Source organism: Culex quinquefasciatus, chromosome 2 (genome assembly GCF_015732765.1).
Source record: "Culex quinquefasciatus strain JHB chromosome 2, VPISU_Cqui_1.0_pri_paternal, whole genome shotgun sequence".
NCBI lineage: Eukaryota > Metazoa > Arthropoda > Insecta > Diptera > Culicidae > Culex > Culex quinquefasciatus.
Genome location: NC_051862.1, coordinates 38,883,458 through 38,910,643, shown reverse-complemented (window position 1 = coordinate 38,910,643; position 27,186 = coordinate 38,883,458). Strand labels below are relative to the sequence as shown.

At 35.1% G+C, this 27,186-nt stretch overlaps 2 protein-coding genes across 2 annotated transcripts in view; both read right to left on the bottom strand.

The window, feature by feature from the left end:
- LOC6037853 (ral guanine nucleotide dissociation stimulator-like 1) overlaps positions 1–27,186 on the bottom strand; it is a 92,442-nt gene that overhangs the window by 52,634 nt on the left and 12,622 nt on the right. Inside the window, exon 2 of the mRNA XM_038252157.1 lies at positions 20,082–20,827. Coding sequence (XP_038108085.1) covers positions 20,082–20,159 — 78 coding nt within the window. The 5' untranslated portion in view covers positions 20,160–20,827. The remainder of the gene's footprint in view (positions 1–20,081; positions 20,828–27,186) is intronic.
- LOC6037850 (protein obstructor-E) lies at positions 13,127–13,649 on the bottom strand. Its single transcript, XM_001847671.2, has 2 exons — positions 13,585–13,649; positions 13,127–13,524 (listed from the first exon to the last, which is right to left on the bottom strand). The coding sequence occupies exons 1-2, from the start codon at positions 13,589–13,591 to the stop codon at positions 13,130–13,132; spliced, it is 402 nt and encodes a 133-aa protein (XP_001847723.2). The 5' UTR covers positions 13,592–13,649; the 3' UTR covers positions 13,127–13,129.

The following is a 27,186-nucleotide window of genomic DNA, read 5'->3' as shown; positions in this document are numbered from 1 at the left end:
CAATTAATTAATCAAGTGCTCTGTCATTGAATTAAAGAGGTTACATTTGGTCTGATATGTACTCCGAAAACGGACTTGAATATGACAATCAGCACCAAATATTTATTGTGAAAAATTTCTGCAAAAATGAAAATCAAACATTTACAGCAAATTTCCCCAAAACAACCGTACAATCAGTGGCGAGTTTCCCCAAACAAAGACCAGGAAGGGGTCGTTAGTTGTTGTTGTCGTCGTAGCGTAAAGCGTCGTAGTGATACGCTCCCGTGAACACCTCTAGGTTTGTTTGACAACTACGCCTCCCCTGCTTCATCAAAACGTTTGTATTAGAGAAGGGGTCGGCGTGTGTAAAATCTCTAACAGAGGAAGGTAACAAATGTTGATGAATTTCAGTACTTGAATAAATAAAATAAATAAATTTGAAAAATGATGTTATAAAGAAACTATTTTTGTTTAATTCTTAATAACGAAAAACCCCTCATGAAATAATTATTTCTGTAAAAAAAGCAACAAAATCTAGAGTTTTTTTAAAAGGTCCTATAAACAAAATTTTCAATTTTTGCTTTTTGGGTGAACCGCCTTCAGTCAGAGGTATTCAAAAACACCCAAAAAGCAAAAAGTGAAAATTTTGTTTATAGGACCTTTTAAAAAGAAACTCGAGAAATATTAAAGTATCTGTGAAATAACAGAATTTACCAACAGTTATCTTGTATTCTTAAAAAAAAAATCTATAATTTTACAATTTTCTCCAGATCGGGATTGCTGATAGGGGCATAAGTTCACCACAATGTGACTCGTGAAGCGTGTTTTGCGTTTCAGTTGCTGGGGTGGAACGAGGAGTGATGCTGGTTTGTTGTTATAGAGTTATCTACGTGCGCTTGTATTGCGTGTACGTACACGAAAAAGATTGAGGTTAAATTTTGTACCAACCAGCAAAACAAATGGCGTGCTAGTGTGCGTGAGAGCGGGCTTAGATAACTCTATGGGCTTGGCATGAACCTAGCGGACGTGAACAACACATGATGGTATTGGTGGACGCTAATGAACTTTTTCTAAGGTTTCTGGTGTTGGTGATGGTTAAGCTGTGGTTACACGACATGGTGAAGTTACGGCAGGATGATGTTGGTGTGTTATAGTGAAGTAAAAAAATACTTTAAATACAATTTTCAACAATATCGTACTTTTTAATTTCAAGGACATTTGGCACCTAATGTTGACTCATCAGCACTGTTACCTTCACCTACAGCTTTTTAAAGAAATTGTTACTAGGGGGAGAGGGGATAATATGCACCCCCTAAGGGAAAACTGTGATTTCTCAACCATTACAGCATTTCTGTGGAAGAATTTTGTTCGATGTTCCAAAACAACTATTATTCTTCGTCATCCATGTGAAAAAAGTCTTAAAAAACCTCAAAACTGTTCGAAAATATCATATTTCTAAAAACATTTTTGATTCATTTCAAACAGTTATGCGGGGCAATATGCACCGCCACATTGGGGCAAAATGCACTACAACAACGGGGCAAAATGCACCAAAACATGGGGCAAAATGCACCGGGTAAAAGCAGTTTACACTAGTCACCACTAGATGACACCGCTGTTTTTACAAAGGAGCTTCACAGCGGTGCATTTTGCCCCGACCACGCTTTTTGCAGAAAATTTAATTAAAAATGCATTTTTTGATGTTTTTGGACTCATCTATCTACAGAATAATGAAGATTTTGGCAAAAACTATATACCTCAACACTTACAATATGAATAAATGCTTTTTAAATTGTCCAAAACTCATAATGAAAGTTCAATGAAAATTAGATGAAAACACAACATTTTAAAGTTTTGCAAATAACTTAAGCTGTTTTTATACTACGGTGCTCAAATTTTTCCAGCATGGTTTAGCAATGTTAAGCTTCCAATTTCTATGATTTTTTCCCGGAAAATTCTTCCAAATGCCGAGAAAAACAGGGGGTGCATTTTGCCCCGGGGGTGCATATTACCCCCTCTCCCCCTAAATCAAAAAGTATTCAATAGCCCAATTGCAAGTGAGCAAGCAGGTTTCTCTCAAAATATTCAAAAAATAAGTTGTTGGAAAAAGGTGTTAAAAAAGTAAAATGGCTGATTGAATTGAACCCAGTATTTACCCTGCAAAACATACGAGAGTTTTTCTTAAATATTTTTATTTTTTTCAAATGCTGATGTTAAGACTTGATCAAAAAATCCCAGATCGAAAAATGTAAAAATGAACACCACTATTAAAGCTAGCGTTACAATATGTCGTAACGCTGTCAAATCGGAACTCTGAGAAGCGCTCTGGGCTGAACATTTGGCGAGAAAGAGATATCAACTGAAGTAATGAACGCAGTATTCATTAATGAACTGTACGAAACTATATTGGTCCCACTCTTTCACGAGCTGAAACAGCAGATAAGAATTCAGGTGAATTTGACTGAAACCATACAGCACCTAGCGCCACTTTTTGCCCTTAAAGCTGGTTCAGCTGCTGCACCCAACAAGAATTCATTCGTAATAATCGTTCCCCTTTAAAGTGCACTTATGGGCACTCTCGTGCGCTTGAAATTTATTGCTTATAATTTAAATTGGAAAATTAATATCAATGCAGTCTTCTGCTTAACTAGGCAGCGAAGCAGGTGCTGCATGGACGAGTTTAATTGAATTGGAAACTTTAAAGTCATGTCTTCAAAAAAATGGTTTGTAGATGTAAAAACGTATCTTTTTCTGCCTTAAAACTAATCTTATTGGAATATTCATATAAATTTTCGTAATATTGAGACTTCGGATGACGTTTTTTTGCATTTTTGATTTGGAATAAACTTAGTATGTAGTTTTCCTACGACCAGTGAAGTCATTTTGCTTCATTAATTCGTCCAAATAAGTATCCATAATTGTTCAAATATTCAGCACAGGTTTAAAAAGTTGAATTTGTCAAGTCGAAAAGTTATACCATTTAAGTCAAGTTTGAATAGTTGATTGCCTTTTAAATAGCAAAATACAGTTTTGCAATTCCGTCGTGAAACAACTTACTTTTCCTGTCATTCTTAAACGACGAAATAGCCTACTTTTCTGTATCAAAAACAACAAAATCGAATAGCAACATTTTTCAAAATAAAAGCTGAAAAGTTCTACTTTTCAGCACTGAAATGAGTGCTGAAAAGTTAAACTTTTCAGCACTTGTTTCGAAAAGTAACACTTTTCAAATTTTTTTGACTTAAACGATATATTGACAAAAAACATGAAAATTTGACTTGAAATTTCACTCAATGTTGTATGGAACTCGTTGCAAAACTTGATTTTTTCAGCACTCGTCGTAAAATAAATGTACGACTCGTTCTGAAAAATCCTCTTTTTGCAATTTGTTGCATAAACCACTATTTTTCAATATTTCGTCAACGACATATTGACCGCCACCTTGGATTTAAAATGTTTAAATCACTTCAGCGTAGTTTAGGGGTCATACTGAAGCTCGACTATCAAAAATAAGACAACGAAAAAATTTTTTTTCGTGTTTTGATTATCCGAAGTAAAATTTTTCCAAGGCCTTCGGATAATCGAGTCTGGACTGTACTTTCAATATTGATCTGATTTGAACGATGAATTCAAAGGGTATTTTTTGGAATTATAGAAAAATGCTGTATACAATTCGTTGCAAAACTTGATTTTTTCAGAACTCGTCGTATTTTCAAACTTGGTGAACCTCGTTGGATAAATGTACGACTCGTGCTGAAATAATCTTCTTTTTGCAACTTGTTGCATAAACTACTACAGTCCAGACTCGATTATTCGAAGCCTCGATTATCCGAAGTTCGATTATCACGAACGAAAAAACTTCTTGCTCCTTTTTTTCATTTTCTTATTTTAAGCTCCTGCTGTTTATTCGACCGTATCAATATTTTTTAGGTTAGGTTTGGCTTTCGGTCTGTTTGGGGAATCAAAACACTTGTATGTTCTCTTCATCCGACGTTTCGACCCGTTTTGGGCCTTTTTCAAGGAATCGAAATGGGAGTGTTTATCGTTAGGGTACCCCGCTACCAGACAGTGCTGTGCTCGACGGAGCATCCCCTAACGACAAACACTCCCATTTCGATTCCTTGAAAAAGGCCCAAAACGGGTCGAAACGTCGGATGAAGCGAACATACAAGTGTTTTGATTCTCCAAATAGACCGAAAGCTTGTTTAAAGCATCAAATTCGAATTCAGCGACCCCATTTTAGTCAAAATTGAATAGTTGATTGACTATTAAATTACAAAATGCTGTTTTTGAATATTTCATCATCGCCATTTTGGCTGCCATCTTAGATTTAAAAATTCTAAATCACTTTACCGTTGTTTAGGGGTCATACTAAAGGTCGACAGTCAAAAATAAGACAGCGATTTTTTTTTTCGTGATTCGATTATCCGAAGTGAAAGATATTGAATATAATACCAAGGATTTCAATGTCAAAACATGAAATGAAAAATAGAATTTTCAAATCAATCCCTACATTTGATAAAGTCGAAAACAAGTGTTTTTGGGTTTGGGCAAATAAAAAGGTGGATTTAAAAATTTTGATAATATAGTTATTGGAAAAATAGGAAAATTTCACAATAAGCTTGAGAAACTGCTGTTCAAAAATTACTTAGATTACTCGATTTCCCCCAATTATTCACGACAGTAACTTTAAAAGAACGCCAGTCCACACAGGCAGATCTAACGGAACCCACACTACTTTTCGCACTTTCGCGGCTTCGATGATGGCATTGCTCTTGGTGGTTCTTTGGCTCGGTCGCGGTCGATCTACAGTACAAATTTTGTTGAAACAGTTGGTTGGCGTGTTCTACTTCTGTACGAAACGCCGCTCGGTGCTCGTCGGCTCCGAAAAACAATCAAACAACAACAGAAACAGCAAAATATAGGAAAAGAGGAGGAGAAAAAAAAATCGAAAGGGGAAATGAAAACTGGGGTGAGTCATAATGAAGGTGGAACTCCCCGGTTGGATGTAGAGTAGACAATGTGCCGAAAAGGCCAACACCGCGTTTTTTTTTTCGCGCACATGAACCGAACAACAGTAACGACTCTTTCATTGAGGCGAAATTGCGTTCGATTCAATCAGCTCGGGGATAGAATTGGAACAGAACGGTGTGAAAAAAAAACGCGGTCGATTTTGGGTGATACGATCTTTAAGAATTTGGGTTTGGATCAATTTAAGAGCTGGGCAGAAATCGATTTTATTACGATTTTGAACCTTTCAATCAATCAGTAACCCAGACTCGAACACATGTAAAGATCTTTAACGACTTGGAATCGGTAACCTTAGGTCAGTAATAACATGCTTTGTATACAGACGTCATTCCGTTTGATAGATACACGTGGCGCTAGATCTACTCAGGCACGTCGCTGAGTGAAGGTGAGTTACGTGATGAGAATCGAGAGTTTGTTTTCGGTGTACCCTTGGAAAAGTGCAACTATCTCTGGTTGACCCCACTTCGATGGAACGTGATTCTTGCAGGTGGGAAGATTGAAACGTTGGTTGTGAAGATACAGCGTTATTTTTAATAATTTTTAAGCAATTTATGAACCTAAAAATTGATTTTTTTGGAGAATTTTTAGAGAATACTTATTCAAAATAGAAATTACCCAAATTTGATATAAAGTGGTAACAAAAAAGCAACCCCCGAAAATAGTCTGAGAAGCACAACGGTGAGATAGAATTTTTATTTCGCATGACTTTTCATCGTTAAATCGCAATATCAATATAACTTTAATAAATCAATTTATTTTATCAATTTTGTCCTAGAGCTCTACAACAACAATGAAAAATTTTACGGAAAAAACCTTTTTTGTCTGTATTAAAAATTGCACTATCTGCTTTATTGCAGATTTGTGAGTTTTATTAAACATCCCTAAAAGTTTCACTTTTTTTTACTTCCCTTTAACAGTCACACTAGTGCAACAGTAATGCCAGTGGTTTAAAACTATTACAAACTTTTTGATGAAAATAAGTATTAAAAAAAACAGATTACGGATGTTCTTTTCATCTAAAAATACCGTTGCCCTACTTTTTTTATAGCAAGTAATGTAACTTTCCTATGTTTTACAATAAAAGATGACATTTTTCACTGTCCATATTTTTTTTATTTGCATGGAAAATATCTATTGAATATGTTCAAAATGAAGGAAGGAGCATCAGATGTTTCCAAAAAAGTGTCCACGTGGTTTAGGAATATTCAGTAACTCAAGTCGAACATTTTGCCACAAAAGCTTATGGAACGATTATTTCTATAAAAAGTTTCATTATAAATACTTCGAAAAATGTAAAGAAAACGTACAAAAAAAGTTTGTAAATCAAATGATTTGGCCATTATTAATTGTAAGCCGTGATTCTAAAAATCAGTATTTTTTAACAAGCTGGGTAGCACTTCGAATTACTATTTCTTTGCCAGTTTATATCAACAACGTTTGATTTCAATTTCGATTTTTCATCAAAAAATGCCTTTTGAATTTTTAATACTTTCCAGAAATCCCTTTTTTATCAAAAAATCATAACTTGGCTAAAAAATAAACGTAAAAATATAATTTTAATCGACTTTTTGATTAAAACAATGGCTAATTTTTACCCGTCTTCTCTACGAATAGTTCTAATCATAATTTACACCTTTGCCGAAGACACCAAATCGATTAGAAAATCCCATCTTAAGATACAGGTTTTCAAATATGCATAGAGTTTTTCTGGAGACTTGCATGGTAAATTAATGATGCAAATGGCTTATTTGGACCAAAGGAATCGATGGACAAAATTTCATCCAAATCAAGGAATACTAACATTTCAAAATGTTCCTTTCCTCTAACTATCCCCCATCTATAAGTTATTTCGAAGGTTATTTTGTAAGTTTCATCCTTCAGTAGATTTACTCGATTCTTCAAGCACCCGCAACCTATGTTCCCAACATTAAATTCGTGGCTAACATTTCAATAAGCGCTATGTCTCACGCAAAACCTATGTTTATGACGCTTTTTGAAATGTTAGCGACGAATTAATCAGCTGTTGAAAGGTAGTCCACATCTCAGCTTACACAGCTAAAAAAGAAGTAATCCATCTGCGTGTAAAATAAATATATATATTGTATTATATTGTATTATAATATGCAATTTTATCTGATTTTACACTCTGAAATATGTAGCCTATCAGTATGGGAAACCTTCTTGACCGAAATGTAAAGCTCATATATGCGTTTATCCTTCCAGCTTTTCATCGGTTTGATGGCCAAGTGGGCTAAGATGCCTGTCCTTACTGTTGGTGCTGGGTTTGAATCCCGTCGGTTGCAACTTTTTTTGTGTTTGCAAAAATTGTACATGCAGTGTGTAATATTAAGTGTTTATTTTGACAAAGGTGATGTGCATGCTTTTGCATGCGATTTTACCATATGATTTTTTGGTGTGTAGGATAGTATCACACAAGTGATGCTTGAACAACAAAATAAATTAAATGAAATAAAATTTCGAAAAAGATTTTTTTTTTCAGAATTCTGGAGAACTGGTTGAAACGTCTCATGTGGTTTAATGTAGAATGAACCATTTGCTTTGTTAAAACTCCATTCAATCTTATTTGCATGTAACAATCCCAAGATGAAGGCAGACAAAGGTGACATTGGACATGAACCGTCATACACGCAAAAATGACCCACATTACCAGTTTGTTCGGCTGTGAGCACAGTGCGTAGAACTGGAAAGAAAGTCAAGGTGGCACTTAAATCGCACGTCTCAACTCTGACTTTGGCCGCCGCAGAGTTCAGCAGTCACTTACGAGGCAAAGCTACCACGGAACAAGTTGTTTTGTGAATAAATAAAGAGATGAAAAGATGGCAGCTGGCAAAAGGCTTTTTCGTGTTGTACTCGTGGAAACGAGACAAGTACAAGTTTGATTGGCGGGCATAACCTGGTTGAGGTTATGTTGATGCAAATCGACCCAACAAACTGGCAACACTTCCCTAGCGCCAACCAATGCGGCCAAACGGCCACGGTAAATAAAATATTAATTACTTCTTTTCGGCCGTAGTTTTACGGCCTGGTGCTTCACGTAGCCGTCCGGTGGTCAGTCCGCAGTGGCCACACACTGTCAGTCGGAACTGTTATATTGTTTATCCGGGCGCACCCAGCTGGAACGAGGAATGTCAAGACTTCTTCGGGCGTGCTTCATTCTTCGCCACACGAAGGTGAAGAACGTCGTCGTCCCTCGGAAAATGCAAAACTTGGCGTGCCTCTCTCATGTGGCAAGGGGCGGGGAAATCTGGACCGGGGTCCCGAAGCGGCCAATCGGACCGTGGCGGTGGGAAACGCAATTTAGCCAGGTTCTTTGTTTTGTTCTTGGCGCAGTGAGATTCCATTGTCTGCAGTGTTGTTCGCCGCTCAACAGGTGAAGATTCTTGGCCAGGTGCGTTCACGTGAGTCGATCGGTTGAGGTCAGGTATGTGGTTCCCAGGTTGGTTGTTCTCTTGAACACATCATTACTTCAGGTGTAATATCGGGACAAAAACTCTTCACAGCAAATCTCAAAAAAAACAGCCCAAACCTAACCTCACTGTTCCCCTTCATCGCCAGCACAGCAGTGTTGCCAACCCACCAATTACAATTACTTCACCGTTTGATGGGCTCCATTGGCGTTCAATTGAAGGCGCCGCGGCACCTTGAAAAATGGCCCGCGGCAACCAATTTTCTGCGGAAGCCCCCCCGCTCTCCTAATCAATCGATGGGCCTAATTGCTCAAGCAGTAGCTCACTACACAATGCCGGATCTTTGGGAAGTTACACGCCAACCAAAATCCGGCTCACGCGTACTCGCGCAGTGCGCACAAAACTGAAAGTGAAAAGGCGCCGCCGCCGCGAAATCAGGGCTGCCAGCAAAATTCGCACAAAACAACGGTCCGATTTTTTCGCGATGCGTTTTGTTGGAATGAGCTAGCTAATCGAATTTGAAAGAAATCGAATTCGGTGCCACTAATGAGATGTCAAAATGGGAAGGCGCAGTGCGCAATTACGCTCGTTTGAGGTTTGTAAACTTTCCCAGCGCGGCGAAAACGGTAATTTATTGCGTGGCGGAACTGAATTGGGTACTTGGGGCGAGGAAATTACTTTCGAACCCAGTGTTTTTGGTTTGTTTTGAAAGCAAGTTTAAAGGACTTTAATTTTCTTGAAACATTTTATTTTAAAAGCTACTATAAAATGATGAAAATAAAACACAAAATTCATTACATTCTCATAATAAAACCAAAAGATATGACTTGCTCACATTTTGACCCGTTTTTTATTTAACTAATTTAAAATAATTTGATACTTTGAAAACATTGGAAGAAAATATTTTTCTGAATTCCATCAAATTTCACATGAGAAAATAAATGAAATTTTCAATTTTTGCTTTCAGATAGTTTTGTAAATCTGCCTTCAATAAAAGTTATTCAAAAACACCCTAAAAGTAAAAAAAAATAGGTTTGTTATTTGAAATAAAACTCCACAATTATGTTTTAAGAGCTTTAGATGAAGAAAAATGAAGATTATTCTTGAAATAACCTTTTTTCAAATCTAATGATTTATTTAATTCAGAGAAATTAAGCAGAAATCGGGATTTCATCAAAATTCCTGAAATTTCACTAGAATTCATTTCGCTAAAAAAATTAACTCATAAATGTCCCATATGCATAAACAGCAATCTGAGAAAATTCTGTCATTTGGTCATTTGAGTGAAAGGGATACACGCTTGTTAACAAAAGTTATGTGCCATTTTGAAATGTTAGGCTCCATTTGGTAAATACCGTGAAATGCCGCGAATTTCGAAATAATCTTTAGTCAAATTGTTCTCCAATGCATTTAAACATAGATTTTTAACAGGCATTTTGGAAGCAGTTGGAAAAAATGAAATACAAATTTAGAGCTTATTTTTGAAGTTATTATTCATTACTAAGACCACCAACTGTACGGATTTTTTCCTTACCGTACGGATTTTCGACCCTTTTCGCCGATTTTTTACAGGTCGGAATTTTTGTACGGATTTTTTCGCAGAATACGGATTTGTACGGAATTTTAATAACATAAAAAAATGTTTTGCTTTTGCTAAATAGACATTTTTATTTCACCGTCAGATCGATTTTAAAGGGATGACTTGGATAGTTTTCCAGGGATTCTTTATTTCAGAGTGGATAATCAATATTTTTTTCTTTCCAAATGCCTTACATAAAATGCATAAAAGATCCAATGGCTTTCTAGAGCAAATTATCAAATTTTTTTTAACGGTCCTGTAAGCTACTGTGTTGCACATGTTAATTGGAAAATATTATTATTCGTAAATACCAACTTCACATTCCGGTAATGTTCACGTTTAGCAAAAAAGTGAAGATTTGATTCAGCAAATCACGATAAATTTTATGAATATTTTTAAACGTGCAAGATATAAGCACTCTGATAGCAAAGTGAAATTTGTAAGCTGCAAAAATGATAGAGTTTTATGTTTTTAATTCCCAAATTCCAAATTTATTCTAAAGAATTCCTTGACAGTTTTTCTACCATGTTGTCATATCGGCAAAATATACGGATTTTTGGTTAGCAAGAGTTGGTAGCCTTATTGATTACAATGTTTTACGAATTGCAGATAATTGATTGCAAATTTTCAGGGATAAAGCTTTGTTTGTAACATGTCATGGATTATTCAATGTGATGTTTGAAGCATTTAACAGCATATTATTTTTTAACTCTACAATATTCCAAAAATAATGTAAATCAAAGTTATCCAAACTTTAGTGAAAGAAAGTGGAAAGCAGGTTGAGCTATTTTATTTTTAAATCTCTGTTAAATGTATTGAAATAACCATGAATAAATTGCATATAACATTACAATTTGAAAAAATCACTATGAACGATTTTCTTATTCAATTGTGGATTGGATTACAATACATGCTAAAAGTATTTTCTGGAATTTTAAATAACAAATAAAAAACTGTTTTAATTCAATTTGTCAAAAACTTTTTTATACACTTGAATTTTCCTTTAGTCCTAAAACCATGTCAACAAACATACACAGCGAAAAATCCGATAGTAAAATCGCATAATGCAAAATTTATTTTACACTCAGGCCATTTACACGGATTACTACTTTTTTTATTGTGTACATTTTAATTTACTTATTTTACTGATTGTACTTTTTGTGTACATATAGTTGAAGCATTTGCATGGTTTGAAGATATTTTAGCAAATAAAATTTCTTAAAACTCAATCAAAATAGAATAACCGATTCATGAATTCGGCTGATGATATTTCTACAAAATTTTACAAAATTGAATTCGTATTTTGTCTGCGTTTAATATTTTGTGTTTTGAACTACTGCTAGCTTTTTTAGTCACTTCCTGCGTACAATTAATCCAAAATAACAAATTTTTAAATTTAATTGAGGTAGATTTTAAAGAACCGTGAATTTTCAATGATTTGTAACTGACATGCAGAGAATATTATTATTTTTTATACCGTGAGCCCTAGTTATGAGCCAAAAGAAAACTACCTGTGTGCCTCTCGTTATTTCTGAATTACAAAAAAAAAAAAACGTTCAAAAGAAACTATTTTCAGAAGAATCAATTTTAATTGAAATTTACCAACTTTATTCAAAAATGGAGGAATTTGATGCTGGAAATAAAGTTTTGAAAAATTACAGTACTTCACAAATAGCTATAGAAATAAATTTAAAGACATTATTATCCGTGACAAAATTTGAGCAAAAAAGTACCTCAACATTAGACAGCTGTTAAACTGACAAGATGTGTTCTAGGCAAAGTTAGTAGTAAATGTTTCCAACACTGAGATAAACCCATTTTCACACATTTTTAACATTAAGATGCTTTATCTCTAGCAGTCTGAACAATGAAATCAAAAAAGCAAAATTGTATTATTTTTTTTAGTTCTTACAAATTTGGGAGGAAAGGTTTTCTTCATAAAGTATTTCAAACTGCAAAAAAAACAACAATTTTCTAAAAATTCAACTCAATAAGCCAATAACTCAACAATAGAACCATTTTCGATTGCGCAAATGTAATTTAAAAATATTCAAAACGGATTTTTCTCCGCAATATAAAGGTGGAATTTTTTATTAAGTGGACAATTATTTTATAGTTCTTGCCTTCTATGTTACATTTGACCCCATCCATTTTCAAATAGATGACTTTTTTTGTCTTTCTATAATTTTTAACTCATTTTGTCATTTTGACTACTTCAAAGACCACGTAAAATGTTTGAGAAATGCTTTTATCAAGTTTAATATAATAAAAAAAACTGACAGTGCAATTGCAGCCGTGGAATTTCCAACAACTCAACAGTACCCAGTATCAGATCGTCTCAAGCAGCAGCAATCAAATGGAAACCACTTTCACTTGCAATTGAGTTTACACTTTGCTCGCGATTACAGCACTTTTAGGTTGTACCTTCAACCTCTCCCTCGTTACTCCCCCTTTCTACCAGTTGATTTCATGTTCACTTGTCCATTTCATTCCTTTTGGGCTTGATCGTCGTTGTTTTCGTTCATAAAACTTTCAACCGTGAATTTCGTTGTGCGCGTGTGTTTGTGCATCGAATTTTGATTAATTGCATTCAAACTTCAAGTTTTGCTCAGGGGAAGTAGCTGCGAACTCACCTACGTTAATGCAAATTGTTTAGGCAAACGAAAGTGAACGTTTTTTGTGGGTGTGGATGTAATGAAACCGACATGATTGCGCCATTTAACGATTACGACGGATCAATTAAATGCTAATCACTTTTGTGTTGTGTTTTCTGTGTGTGTTGCTCAGTAATGCAATGATGGAAGCTGCCGATTTGCCCACGTGATCTTTGGCCCACACACGCCACGCTCGTGATGCAAATTTTGTACTTCGAGCTGGCTCCAAAATTGGTACTTTTCTCGGGGTTTCGTTTCTTGATCGATGTGGGTGATTACCGTTTTGTGCGGGAACGAATTTATTAATCGGACCACCTATTCAAGGTGGCGCAATCAATGAGGTACCGGTTCTGTTGTCTGAATGGTTTTGCCGGAAATGGGAGTGGCTTGAGGTGAGTCATTTCTGTTTTGAATATTTTTTTTAAATACAATTTATTTTAACTCTACAATCTTCTTCACTACACTTCACAAGTGACCCTCTCCTCCAAATCACACTGCCCAACGGCCGGATTGAACAACATCCCTTCGGAGCACACCTTCTCGGTGGGTACTCCCGTATGACACATCACGTACTTCCCGCAGGACTTGGGATGAGCGAAAAAATGCAATCCCTGCTCCGGACAGGGAAAACACTGCTCAACGCTGGCCTCGTAGCAGGCCTGCATGGACTCCACGAACCGGAATCCTGGTGGGCACAACTGCGAGATCGGTTCTCCACGGTAGCAGGTGAAGTACTTGTTGCACGCCCGTGGGTCGTCCACAAAGTGCGTATCCGTTGGGTGGCACTGGACGTCCGGAAGGTCCGTGGGAGTAACTCCGGCAAGAGTTAGTGTGACGAGTAGGATCGTTAAGGCTGGATCAGGTTTAGAAGTTGAGTTTGGAGTTAGATTGAAAATACTTGTTTCGTACTAACCGAACATGTTTGAGCGCTGGAAACTGGTTGCGACTGCTGTCTTTGGCCTAAATTCTTGGAATAGCTGCACGAAAGTTGCTTGCAGCGTAGAAGGTGCTATCTTATCGTGTTCAAGATAATTTCTTGATTAATTCCAGATTATTTCTAGTTCACAGTTTTAAAACATTTCACCATCACAAGATAAGAGCAGCTAGATTAAGTGTAATCTTAATTTTTTAAAGTTTGAACGTGACAGACACGCGATTGAGACTAATAAATCAATCAGACTTTAGTTAGAATCACGCAACCCATTGAATGTAGTCCATCTTTTGAAAAGACAAAACAATTTAAAAGAAGTGTTACAAAGTCTCACCACGCTCGCGAGCTTGTCAAACTAGATCAACTTAAATTAGCCCACTAATCATAAGCCGACAAAAGCCAGCCAGCAATCCCCAGCTGGGCAAAATTTAATTACTCCCATTTTTGTTAAAACCTCGAAACCACTTTCGTTTCACCGTCCGCTGGGATGAGCCAATTTCTCGCACCCCATTTGTTACCGACGCCACTGGGTCAGCTTTGGGGCTGTTGTTTCGACTGCACCGTAAAAAAAATTGAATTGTTGAATTTTTATTCAAATTATTTCATATTTTTGAGAAGCCAAATAAATCTTTGAAAAATAAAAAAATAATAAATTTACAGAAATTGTTAAAAAAAAACTTTTACTTAACCCAGCTTTTTTAATAGTTTTGACTACTGCAGAGACCTCAACCATCGCGTGAAAATCCAATTAAGTCAGGACGGTATTTTGACGCCAAATATCTGCGGGTCTCTTCAACGACTATTGTATGCCGAAAAAAGACGCCCAAAGAATGCACCGGTAAATTCTCACGATCTCGCGATCATCGCTTGGTTGGTGGAAAACTGGATAACATGAAAAATCCTAATGTTTTTCTCAGGTGAGTCACTCCAACACCAAGAAGGTGGAGGGGGAGCCCGGTCGAGGAAATGGGAATGATTTGCTGCTGATGGCATACAATCGTAAACAAAATGAAAGTGTTAACTGCGCTGGGTGAAATGTTGTCAATTGTTCTGTTTTGGTCACTGAATGGGGGTCACAACAACATAATTTAACTTAAATTTTTTAAATTGAAATTTTATTGTAAAGTGTTTTGGAAAGTAAGATATACAAGTACAGGAATAGGAGACAAAATTTATTTCTAAAATTTCAAGCCTAAAGATAGTGCTAAAGTTCTAAAAATACACAGTTAAAAAATTGTGTGAATTTTGAAGGTTGGATAGATTATTATTTTTATGATGTAATTTTACCTCAATTTTGACAGAAAAAGTAACGTTACACCAGAAAAGTGTTAAAAATTACACATTTTCAGAGGTAAATTAAACATTTTTTCTTATATAACAGATGTACCCCTTTTCAGATGTAAAATTACCATGATTTTTTTACTGTGTGTTATTGATCCTAAATGCTGTATTTGAAAGTATTTAAAAAATATATATTTTGCACTCTGATTTTTTAAATGTCATGTGTGTTGTTACATTAATAAATCGATGCCGGAGTGCTCGTTTGTACTAAGCATGCTGGGATTCCAATCAAGTTAGTACAAGAGAACACGCGGGCAATGAAATTTGAAATAATGAAATTTAATATCATAACCTTTCAGGATCATGGACAAAACACTTTTTGATGCCAGGTTTTATGTTACACACTTAGATTTTTTTACTTACTTCAGAAAACCTTATCGAACTTTTAATAACTAAATTGTTCGGTAAACTAAAAATTATTTAAATCTGTGAAAACTTTCCAAAATTCGGAAATGGAAGTTCATCGCATAACCGATTTTCGCTAAAATTATGTTCATTTTTATTATTTTTAGCCGTGCTAAACATTATCAATTTCTCAACTACTAAAATCTATAAAAAAAAATCATAATTCAGTAAAATTTTAACGATTTTCAACATCAAAATATCGATTTCGATTCGTTATTGTAAGTTAGAGCAAACGATTTTGGTAACATTTTTTAGTCATACTGATAGATAGTTTACCGATCTAAACTTTATTAATTTTCAGTACTGATGCAAAAAAAATATTATTTCGGCCTTTTTTGGGCCCTCAGAAAATTTTATAATAGTAGTTTATGCAACAAGTTGCAAAAAGAGGATTTTTTCAGCACGAGTCGTACATTTATCCAACCAGGTTCACCGAGTTGGATAAATACAAAGAGTGCTAAAAAAATCAAGTTTTGCAACGAAGAATGACAGGAAAAGTAAGTAGTTTCACGACGGAATTGCAAAAAACATATTTTACAATTTATCTTTAAACTGGGTTAAATTGGAACTCCAGTCTGAATAGATACAGGAAATTTTGGAGCAATAATATTGGTAATCAGTGTACTAATTGTTTAATAAAATAATATCATATGATATAAAATAAAATTAAATTTAATAGAAAATATTTAAAGCGCTAGGCATTTTGAGGATCTAAAAACCAAATTATTCGCTCTACAGCATTGCCTTGGCGTTCTCGATTGCGAGATTCCTACTCGAAACTAGGCGTCCGAAGGCTTGATTGTTGAGGCAATTGCAAACCTCTTTTTACACCTTAGTTTCCATCCACCTCGGGATTCGAACTGACGACCTTTGGATTGTGAGTCCAACTGCCTACCAGCGACTCCACCGAGACAGGACCCAGGGAGACGACTCCTACACCTGGAATGAGCTAACGACCTAACCTTTTTGTAGGTTAGTCCGGGGCCAACATTTACTTCCCCGTCCGACGGAAGGCGTGGTCAGGCAAATCTCGTCTCGAAAAATGCCACCGGGACCGTCTGGGATCGAACCCAGGCCGACTGGGTGAGAGGCAATCACGCTTACCCCTACACCACGGTTCCCGGCATTTTGAGGATCTCAAAACTCAAATTTTAGCTGATATATGGGTAATTCTCTACCAACTCACACGAAATCGGGAAAAGTTGCCCCGACCCCTCTTCGATTTGCGTGAAACTTTGTCCTAAGGGGTAACTTTTGTCCCTGATCACGAATCCGAGGTCCGTTTTTTGATATCTCGTGACGGAGGGCGGTACGACCCCTTCCATTTTGAACATGCGAAAAAGAGGTGTTTTTCAATAATTTGCAGCCTGAAACGGTGATGAGATAGAAATTTGGTGTCAAAGGGACTTTTATGTAAAATTAGACGCCCGATTTGATGGCGTACTCAGAATTCCGAAAAACGTATTTTCATCGAAAAAACACTAAAAAGTTTTAAAAATTCTCCCATTTTCCGTTACTCGACTGTAAAAATTTTGGAACATGTCATTTTATGGGAAATTTAATGTACTTTTCGAATCTACATTGTCCCAGAAGGGTCATTTTTTCATTTAGAACAAAATTTTTCATTTTAAAATTTCGTGTTTTTTCTAACTTTGCAGGGTTATTTTTTAGAGTGTAACAATGTTCTACAAAGTTGTATAGCAGACAATTACAAAAATTTTGATATATAGACATAAGGGGTTTGCTTATAAACATCACAAGTTATCGCGATTTTACGAAAAAAAAGTTTTGAAAAAGTTACTTTTTGCGTTTCTCTTTGTTTCGTCGTCCGTGTCTGTCGCGGGTGACCATGAACGGCCATGGTCGATGACGACCAACTTTTTCAAAACTTTTTTTCGTAAAATCGCGATAACTCGTGATGTTTATAAGCAAACCCCTTATGTATATATATCAAAATTTTTGTAATTGTCTGCTCTACAACTTTGTACAACATTGTTACACTCTAAAAAATAACCCTGCAAAGTTAGAAAAAAACACGAAATTTTAAAATGAAAAGTTTTGTTCTAAATGAAAAAATGACCCTTCTGGGACAATGTAGATTCGAAAAGAACATTAAATTTCCCATAAAATGACATGTTCCAAAAATTTTTACAGTCGAGTAACGGAAAATGGGAGAATTTTAAAACTTTTTAGTGTTTTTTCGATGAAAATACGTTTTTTCGGAATTCTGAGTACGCCATCAAATCGGGCGTCTAATTTTACATAAAAGTCCCTTTGACACCAAATTTCTATCTCATCACCGTTTCAGGCTGCAAATTATTGAAAAACACCTCTTTTCGCATGTTCAAAATGGAAGGGTCGTACCGCCCCTCCGTCACAAGATATCAAAAAACGGACCTCGGATTCGTGATCAGGGACAAAAGTTACCCCTTAGGACAAAGTTTCACGCAAATCGAAGAGGGGTCGGGGCAACTGCTGTGTGAGTTGGCGGAGAATTACCCATATGCCGAATACAAATTTGAGTGTCTTAAAATTCAAGTCCATCTATTTCCACAACCAAATCTGAATTTCCAGGCAATTTTTTTCGGTTTCAGAAAAATCCCGTAAATTCCCGGAATAGACGCACTATCCGGGCAGACGGTAATAACGAAATTCATGCCATTTTAATAACAAATACTGTTGAAATAACAGAAAATGTTATGGAATCTTCTTGAAAAATCCATTTTTGCATAAGAGTTTAATAACAGTTTATGTTATCATAACAAAATTTGTTATTGGTCTGATATTGGTTGACAGCCAAAACAACTTGGGAATAAAAAATTTTGCTATGGAAGAATAACTCCAACTGTTATTAGGGTGATCGGATTAGTTGTTAAAATAACAAAAAATAATAACAAAGATTTGTTCGAAGAATAACTTAAAATGTTAGTCTGTTATTACAATAACAATCCAAAAACAAAAAAATCATAACGACGAATAACAAATCCTGTTATAAATAACATTAAATGTTATTGGCCTAGTATTTTCAAATAACAAAAAATGTTATTCCCAAGTTATTTCCGTCTGCTCGGGTAGTTCGTCCAGTAATCAAATTTTTAGCTACTGAATTGTTCGGTAAACCAAAAATTATTGAAATAATGCAAAAAAATATTATGATAACAATTGCCTCATATCTTCTTTGGGCCCTCAGATTTATTTAAAAAAAAAAATTCACAGAATTTGCGGATTTTTTAAAAACAGATTTGAATACAAGTAAGCTAGCAATATTTTTTGAAATAAATGGCATTAAAAATTAAACAGTATTAATTTGGTTAAACTTTCATCTAAAACTCTTTGGAGCTATAGGTGTTAACATCCATACACTTTTTTTCTGTTTTGAATTTTTTGAAGTTTTTTAACTCCTTTTATAAACAAACTCCAGGCTTAATTTGGCCATTTTTTATTTATTATACCTTTTCTCTGGTTTTTTTTTCGATTTAATTTTGAAATGAAATTATACAAAAGCAATGGACAAACACTTTTTAAAATATTTGAAATTATCCAAAAGTAAATCATTATTTTTGTATAAGATTTTTAATCAAAACCAACCCAGTAACTATCAAATAGGGCACTTGTCAGAAGTCAGTGAATATCTTTCTGAATTCAATGTAAATTTAAAAAATCTACTCTTAAAAGAAACGTAAATTAATTTAAATTAACCCAGATCCGAGTTACCAGATTTGACAAAGGAGCAAATTAATTTTAAGTAGATATAACTTTAAAACAATGCATGATATCGAAATTTATGTAATGTAGTTTTCGATTGCAAATTTCATTTAACATCTAAAAATTATGTCATAATAATTTTTTAAACTTGTTTCCATGTTAATCTAAAAGCATGATATTTTTTAAGAAAATAACTCAGCCAAATAAACAACATGTGCCTCAGCTAAAAAGAGAGCATTTTTTGTTATCTAAAAACCCAAAAAAATGTTTTTTCCAAAATGCTTATTTTACGTATTTTTTTCTGTGTGAAAAGTCTAATTGAAAAAATGGGTAATTTTTTTAAGAGTGCAGCTATTTTTTTAGAAGTCCTAAGCAAAGACCTTCAACTTTGCCAAAAGCGATCAGAAAATCCGTTCTCAAGACATAAATTTTTAAATATTTCAATAGCTTTTTGTATGGATTGCTGCAAAAATTGTATGAAAACTTGTATGGCACATGGCAACTTGTGAAGCAAAATTACTCTTTGGTCACAAAAAAATACACACAAAGTTTCATTCAAATCGTAAAATACAAATAAAATTTTCCAATTTTATGATTCATTAGTTGTCCATAAATGCTCAAAAAGAGCTAAATCTTTCTGCTGGCAACTGTTATGCTCAACAAATTATGTTACACAATCCCAACCTCGCATAAAACACAAATCGACAGTTTCTCACCGCAAAGCGTACAATAAATTCAATCAACTGCAACATTAAACGACAAAACCGGTGGGCCTTTAAAGCCCCTAAATTACGTCAGTGTATCGCACACTGTACCATTATGAGAAATTAACCAAAACTCTAACCTCCTTCTCCACCGCCGCCACCATCGCCGGCCAGTCCGGAATGCAGCAGCAACCGTCAACGCCATGACCACACCGCTCGAAGCACATTTCTCCACGGAACGATACCTTCCGCCGCACTGTTTTCAACCCCAACTAAGCTAAAAAAAACCCCCTTCTTACACCGATCTTACGATTTACGACATACCAAACTTTCGGCGTCCGTAGCTCCTCCTCCTCCTCCTCCTCCGCCAGCTCCGTTGGCCGCTGCCGTGCCGTTACTCATTGCTGGTCGTCAAATTCCGATCCATAGTCCACGCCAAGTCGACGACTGCTTCTTCTGTTGTTTTGTAGGTTATGTGTCTTGTTGCTTTGCGGCCAAAGCCCACGAAAATTTCACTTTCATCAATTTTACCCCGAAAACTGCCGACTAAATCGGCGTCGTCGGTCGGTTGTACTGAAACATCAACATTTGCACTGCACTTTTCACTTTCTGTAAAAAATCTGCAAAGCTTTTCTTCTTGTTTTTTTCTTTTTTTCGATCAGCGAAAAATGGACGACGTTACAAAATAGCCACAACTATGCTGCTTATGCTGCACATGCCCTGCACACTCTTCAAAATGCTCTTTCGATCATTAGCAAAACGCATTCATTGAATTTTATGATCCACCAGCTTTTCTTCCACTGCTCGCAAGCCTAAAGGTAACTTGCACCTTAACGATTCCTCGTTAACACCCCTTCTTCGTGTTTTCGCACAAATCTCAAATTTTCCTCAAGTCCACCACACAGCACTTTCTCATGCACACAACTTCCCCTTAACCGGCAGAGGCATTTGGAAAAACTTCACACTCAGCTGGATAAGTCAGCGACCTTCTCCTTAATCAGCGACGACGGTGGTAGTGGTGGCGTCGCGACGCTCGATTTATGCTGCGCGCGCACCACACAGGTGGAACTCTGGAAAAACAACAACGAAATGAAAAAAGAGAAATGAGTTAATGTTGTTTGAGCCTTTTTTAAAGGTAGAGCGATATTTTCACAAGCAAGGATGGAAGTGCAATCGAGACGTCATGGCTGAGTTGGTTCGATAGAGAGAGAGAGAAAATACTGGATGAAAAACACAAGCGATTGTAAACATCTGTCCAATCGAAGAGCGAAGAGAGTCATCAATTGATACTGCGAAAGAAATTGAATTTGCAAGATACGATGACTTTATTTTTCAGGTTTCCTTTTGAAGCTTACATTAGTTTCTGAAATAAATAAATTATAACAAGCAAATCTAACAAAGGGCTAAATTCAAAGCAAATTCCATTGGCTCAGCGAGTGCCCCTTGATTTTTCGGGCTGATTTAGAAGGAGATAATGTGTGATGCGACATCACGTCGCATTAAAATGCATTAGCTACGGCCATTATAAAAAAATACATTGACGAATAAAATTTTCAATTAAAATGTAACGTTTTTCTCAATTAAAAAAATAGTCTCGAATCGAAAAGCGGATTGCATTATCGGATAAAATGGACAATTTTACACTTGAAACAGTTTACAATTTTTAAATTATAATTATTATTGAACAAGAAAAAATAAAAAATTATAAGAATTATAAGTAAAAAAACCATCTTAAGCAGGTATTACACTATGACAAACAAATAAACTCGCACTTTCCGTGTTAGACAGTTTGACAAACTCGCAAAATGTATGCAGTTTGACGTTTCTGCCAACAAACAAAGTAAGCAAACTGCCATACTGTCAAACTGTACGAATTTGTATGTTTATTTGTCATAGTCAAATACAAAGCAACTTTAACGACCCCCGGGTCTTTTGTGGTCTCTGTTGCAAGTTTCTGCTCATTTCTAGGCGTCCAAAGATTATGTGTGCACGGAGAAAAAAGAGTTCCCAAAATCGTTAAAAATTCGCTTGCTCATGAAGATGGGAACCATGAACAAAGTGTTCAAATTTCATGGTACGTTTTTAAAAATCGTACCATGGAATTTGAACACTTTGTTCGAGGTTCTCATTTTCATGTTCACGATTTTGGGAACTCTTTATTCTCTGTGTGGTGAGTCGCCGAAAACCTTTTTTACGCAAAATGTTACTTCCCCATCCGATAGATAGCCAGGAGGATAAGGCGGGAATCAAAAACGCGCCCCATCGGAACTTAGGGATCGGTAGCAAAAGCCGCTAACCACCGCGCCACGAGGCCCTCTATAGTCTAATACCTTCTTTAGTAAATTTGAAAAAAAAAATCATGCTGCAAAATATGTGTGTTACAAAATATGTTTTTAGTTCTGCAAAATAATCATTTTTGGAAGAAAAATTCTTGTGAAAGTTGATTAAACCTGGCACTTTTTATTGATTTAAATACATTATATGGAAAAGGTTCATAAACTGAGTTCATTGTGAATTTTAAAAAATCATTAGAAGTAATCTCAGGCCGTTGTAAATTTTTTTTGAAGTTTATGTTTCCAACTCTGGTCAAAGTCGAGGGAAGTGCAAACAAAATTTAAAAACAAAGGTTGAAAATTTTAAATTACAAGCCACCATTTTAACATTTGAATGAAAAAAGTGTTTAAAAACGCATTTAAAACATACCCATTTTTTCAGTTAACTAGACTTCTATATCAATTAAAATTTTGATTTTTTTTTATAAAAATATTTTGTTTGCCCTGTATTTTAAACCAATTTTGAAAGGGGAAGGTGACATAAACTTTGAAAAATATTTGCAATATGCCTTTGTTGTAATCATAAGTTTTTCATAAGATATTTTTTAATAAAAATATATTTTTTCGCGAAAAATAAAGTTTTTGCGGATCTGTACATTGGATTTTCATAAAGATTCATTTCTAATTATTTCTATTTCATTAGAGCTGGTAAATTTTTTTTTTTGAAAGTTCAAGTTCAAAAATCTTTTAAGTTTTTGAAAATTTTCGCAAATTTTTTTTTTTTTCGTTATAATACTTGTTTTCTTCAAATCTTACATTTTTAAAAAAATTATGATTCAAAAACAACTAATTTAATATTTCCGATCTTTTGATACCCAAACATCCAGGTTTTCTTTAAAACCTACGCTTTTAAATACCTGGGCAAAAAGTAAGTTTGATCCACGAGAACAAAAATTACGGCAGGTTGCTCAAATGAAACCCTAACAACGTTTTTGCTTAGGTATTTATTTAAATTTTATGCCCTTTCTGATGCCACATAGGTTAACTTGTGAATCGTGGACCGGTTCAGATGCCGGCGGATTTTCCGACGACGTAATTCCGGGTTGGTACGAAATTCCAACGAAAAATCTATTCTATCGATACAAATACCCCCAAAACGGTGTTATACCCACTCCAAAATGTTTATTTAGCAATTCTATGGTAATATATTGACATTTAGTTGAATTAAAAGTTTGCAAAATCAAGTTTAGATAAGTTTTATATAGAATTTCCAGAGTTATATAAACTTTTATACTAAGTAGTTAGTAAACTTTATATTCAATCCAAATTATTTTTTTAAACAGTCAAGGATGCCTATTTGGAGTTGGGAGACTGGATTTACGGTGATTTGTCAACAAATAATTTTATTTATGTTAATTTTTCGAAAGGTGTACAAACTTTTTTTGCACCTTTTTTGACTTTTTAATAGTATTTGTTATATAACTTTTTAAAGAAATCATCTTTTCATTAGCTTTTTGTAGCAAAATGTTCGGCATGAGTTTCTGAACAAAACGTAGTACTAGGTTTCTGTCAAACTTTAAATTGTTACATGTTTCATCACAAAGTGTGCATAGTGCCCAAGGGGTGTAAATACTTTTTTTACATACTGTACAGTACCGCAAAAAGTTTTGTTTCGTTATAATATTTGTTTTCTTCAAATCTTACATTTTTTGAAAAATTAATGATTCCAAAACAACTAAACTAGTTTAAAATGCATTTCAAATACTTTTTTTATTCAAATCTTAAGATTATGGTTTGTTATTTCAATTTATGTATTTTTTTATTCTGTAAGTTAAACAACCTTTAATCAAATAATAATAAAGAGCGTCATATTGAATGTTTGGCCCTCTTGAAAGGTGAGTCTTGATTGCATAATTTTCTAAGTATTTTTGTTTTTTAAAGATCAAAAAATGCCAACATGAACTCAAAAAATTCGTTTGGCTCAAATTTCTATTTTTTCAAAAAAAAACATATTATTGCACAAAATGGCAGCATATTTTTTCTCCATACTTCTTTATGGCACAAAATAAGTTTTAAAAAATAAAAATACTGATCTTGAGAAATCGAAGATGTGATTAAAAAACAATGCCTACAACTACAACTTTGCCGAAGACATCAAATCGATTAGGTAATTCGTTCAAAAGTTAAAGATTTTCGAATTATTACGAATGTATGGACGCTGCCAAAATTGTATGGATCCTTGTATGGGTGAACCAATGACACAAATTGGCTTCTTTGGTCATAGAGAATGCCCTCTTAAAGTTTGAGCCAAATAAAAAAAAATACAAAAAATAAAATTTTTCGAAAATTGCCGATTTCGCATAGAATTGCTCTTTTATCTATTATCTGGACATAATTTTTCATAAAAAATGTGAAATTTAATTTTAAATTTATTTAGAGGTCATATTAAATGTCAAAATTAATTTAAAAAAATTAAAACAAAATAAGTATACTTAAAATGTGAAATATTTCACAGAATTATTTCAATCTTAGCATATTGTTCCGAAAAATATCGGCTCTTTTGCTGTTAACAGCTTTTTTGAAACCTAAAGAATTGGAGCGATCCTTAAGCCAAAACGAGTGTCCGGATCTCGTATCGGCCTTTAGCAGTTTCTGCGATTCGAAACATGAATAGTCATCACAATTTTAAAATTCTAATAAAATTTATTGGGAAAGACATATTTTGTAAGCATTTTCTTAAAATTGAATGTTTATGGTTATCATATTTAGACTATATTTGTACATTTCAACTTTATTACAAGATTTTTGCCACCTATAACAAAAATGTTATGCTAATAGGTTTCCGGATTTCGAATTATGACGTTATTTGAAACAATTTTGCTTAAAAAGAATAGCTTATTTAAAAAAATATAGGAAACAAAGTTTGTACAACGAAAGAGAGTAATGCGTTGCTGTTGAATTCAAGTCAACTTGAAAATATTTAAAAATAATCAGTGATTAAAGCATACAAAAACTGGCGATCAAATGCCATTCAATGACATATCCGTACAATGTTTTGCACAACCACAACTTCCAGCTGGTAACAAACTCAGCCAACGCAACGCAACGCCGGAAAATGGAAGAAACCCATCAAACCGCCAAGCTGCCGAGTCGAGTCGCATTTACCCCCGCAAGCCTAGCGCGACAGGTTGCAAAACCATTTGCCAACTCGCGCAATTGAAGTTTGACTAGACAATATATAAATGCACAACCGCCGATGGTGGTGTGACGGTTGACGTGGGGACACAATTCCGTGCAGCAACGACAACTAGTTTGACAATTGCCTTAAGGTGGTGCAATCGATTGTGGTTTTACCCTAAGAGAAAAATTGGGTGTAACTTTGTGAAAGATGTTGAATTCCAATAAAATATCGCATTATGTATTTCAAAAAATCAAATTTAAAATTTTGATCATTGTAATTTGTAACTCCCGATTCAGGTACTTAACCACCTGCTTGAAAGAAAATGATGTGACACTTGGTCAAAAGTGCCGAGCAATTGCCCCGTCCCCCCGTCGTAAAAGATTGGCTTCGGTCGATGGAATGTGGACATGAAAATAAACAAATAAAGGCGATCCATCAACTTTCACTTGCAAACTTGCCTTTTTGCATGAGTGTAATGTTTCGATTCGTTTTGGTGTAACTATCATTAACCCTCAAATGGACATTATACAACTTATCGCTTGCTTTCACTTACTTCAATTTCTGTAGGGTAAGTAATTCGAATTCAAGAAATTCGAAAGTTGTAAAAAACCAGAAATCCACTTTTGGTTTTTTACTCCAAGTTTGAAAATGCTTTGCTAGAATTTTTTAAATTTATAGTTATACCATCCTATTATCTGAAGCTTGGTGTATCACCATAATTGTTCCATTAATATTTATTATTTTCAGTTTTATGAGTTACTTCTCTAAACAGTCCCAAATTTCCATGAAACAAGCATCAAACGCTACAAAGCCTCATTTTTTCACGCGCGAACCCAATTCTCAACCGGCAAGTTCTCCATTATCTTTCCACCTTTTGCTGCAACAATCACGACGGCTCCGATCGAAACCAGAATCGCGATGCTTAATTTTTTTTGCTGCCTTCCTAATTTTGGGGGCGCTCGTTTCTCACTTCTCACACCAGGCCAGCCAGCTGCTGTGGGCTTCTTGCCTCTGTTGTTCGTCTATCTCCCTGACCGCAAAACTGTTCAACATCCCCCCATAATGGTGCAATTTTGTTTTCAATGCAAATAAGAGCAATTCACGTTGATGAGTTTCCACGTTCAAAAAAAGAAGAAGAAAAAAAGCTCACGAAGAAGAATCGCTCTCATCGCCACACGACGAGATGAGTAGCTCGCCCAAGAGAGGTCAAACGAACTGGGGCTTCTCACTGTACTGCTCGGAGGGAAGACCTTCCGCTCCTAACGATGCTGTGGCTGATTTTGCGCAAAGTAGTAATTATTTCGAGCAGTCTTCCCCGGCCAATCATGGAGGGGTGTGTGCTTTCAACGCTTTTTTTGTATTGCACTCACGGGGTTGAACTTGCAAGCTGCTTTGGCTGGAAAGCTGATCATCAGCACTTCCCAGCGTGTGTGAGATGGATTATCTATCTTTGCAATAATTTCTTTTGGGATTATTAAAAACTAATAAGCCTTAAAGCATGTTTTTGAACAAATAAGAACGTTTATAACCCTTTGAAATAAAAAAACAAGGGTTCGTATGGACACACACTAAATTATATAAAATATGGTTTCAGGACATCAAAACATACATTGAGCAACTATGTACAATATCAGCCGATTTCGACCATTTTTATTTTTTGTTTTTTTTTTTTAATTTGGCTCAAACTTTGTGGGGCCTTCCTTCTGACCAAATAAGCTATTTCGTGTCATTGGTTCACCCATACAAGTCTCCATACAATTTTGGCTGCTGTCCATACAAAAATGGTACGTAAATATTCAAACAGCTGTAACTTTTGAGTAAATTTTCTAATCAAGGGTGTCTTCGGCAAAGTTGTAGGTATTGAGAAAAAAATAGGCACACAGAAAAAAATGTAGATTTTTAAATTAGCTTTTTCTTTTCACAAAAAACTAAATTTCCCAAAATACATATTTTTGGATTTTCGAGGTTTTTTGAT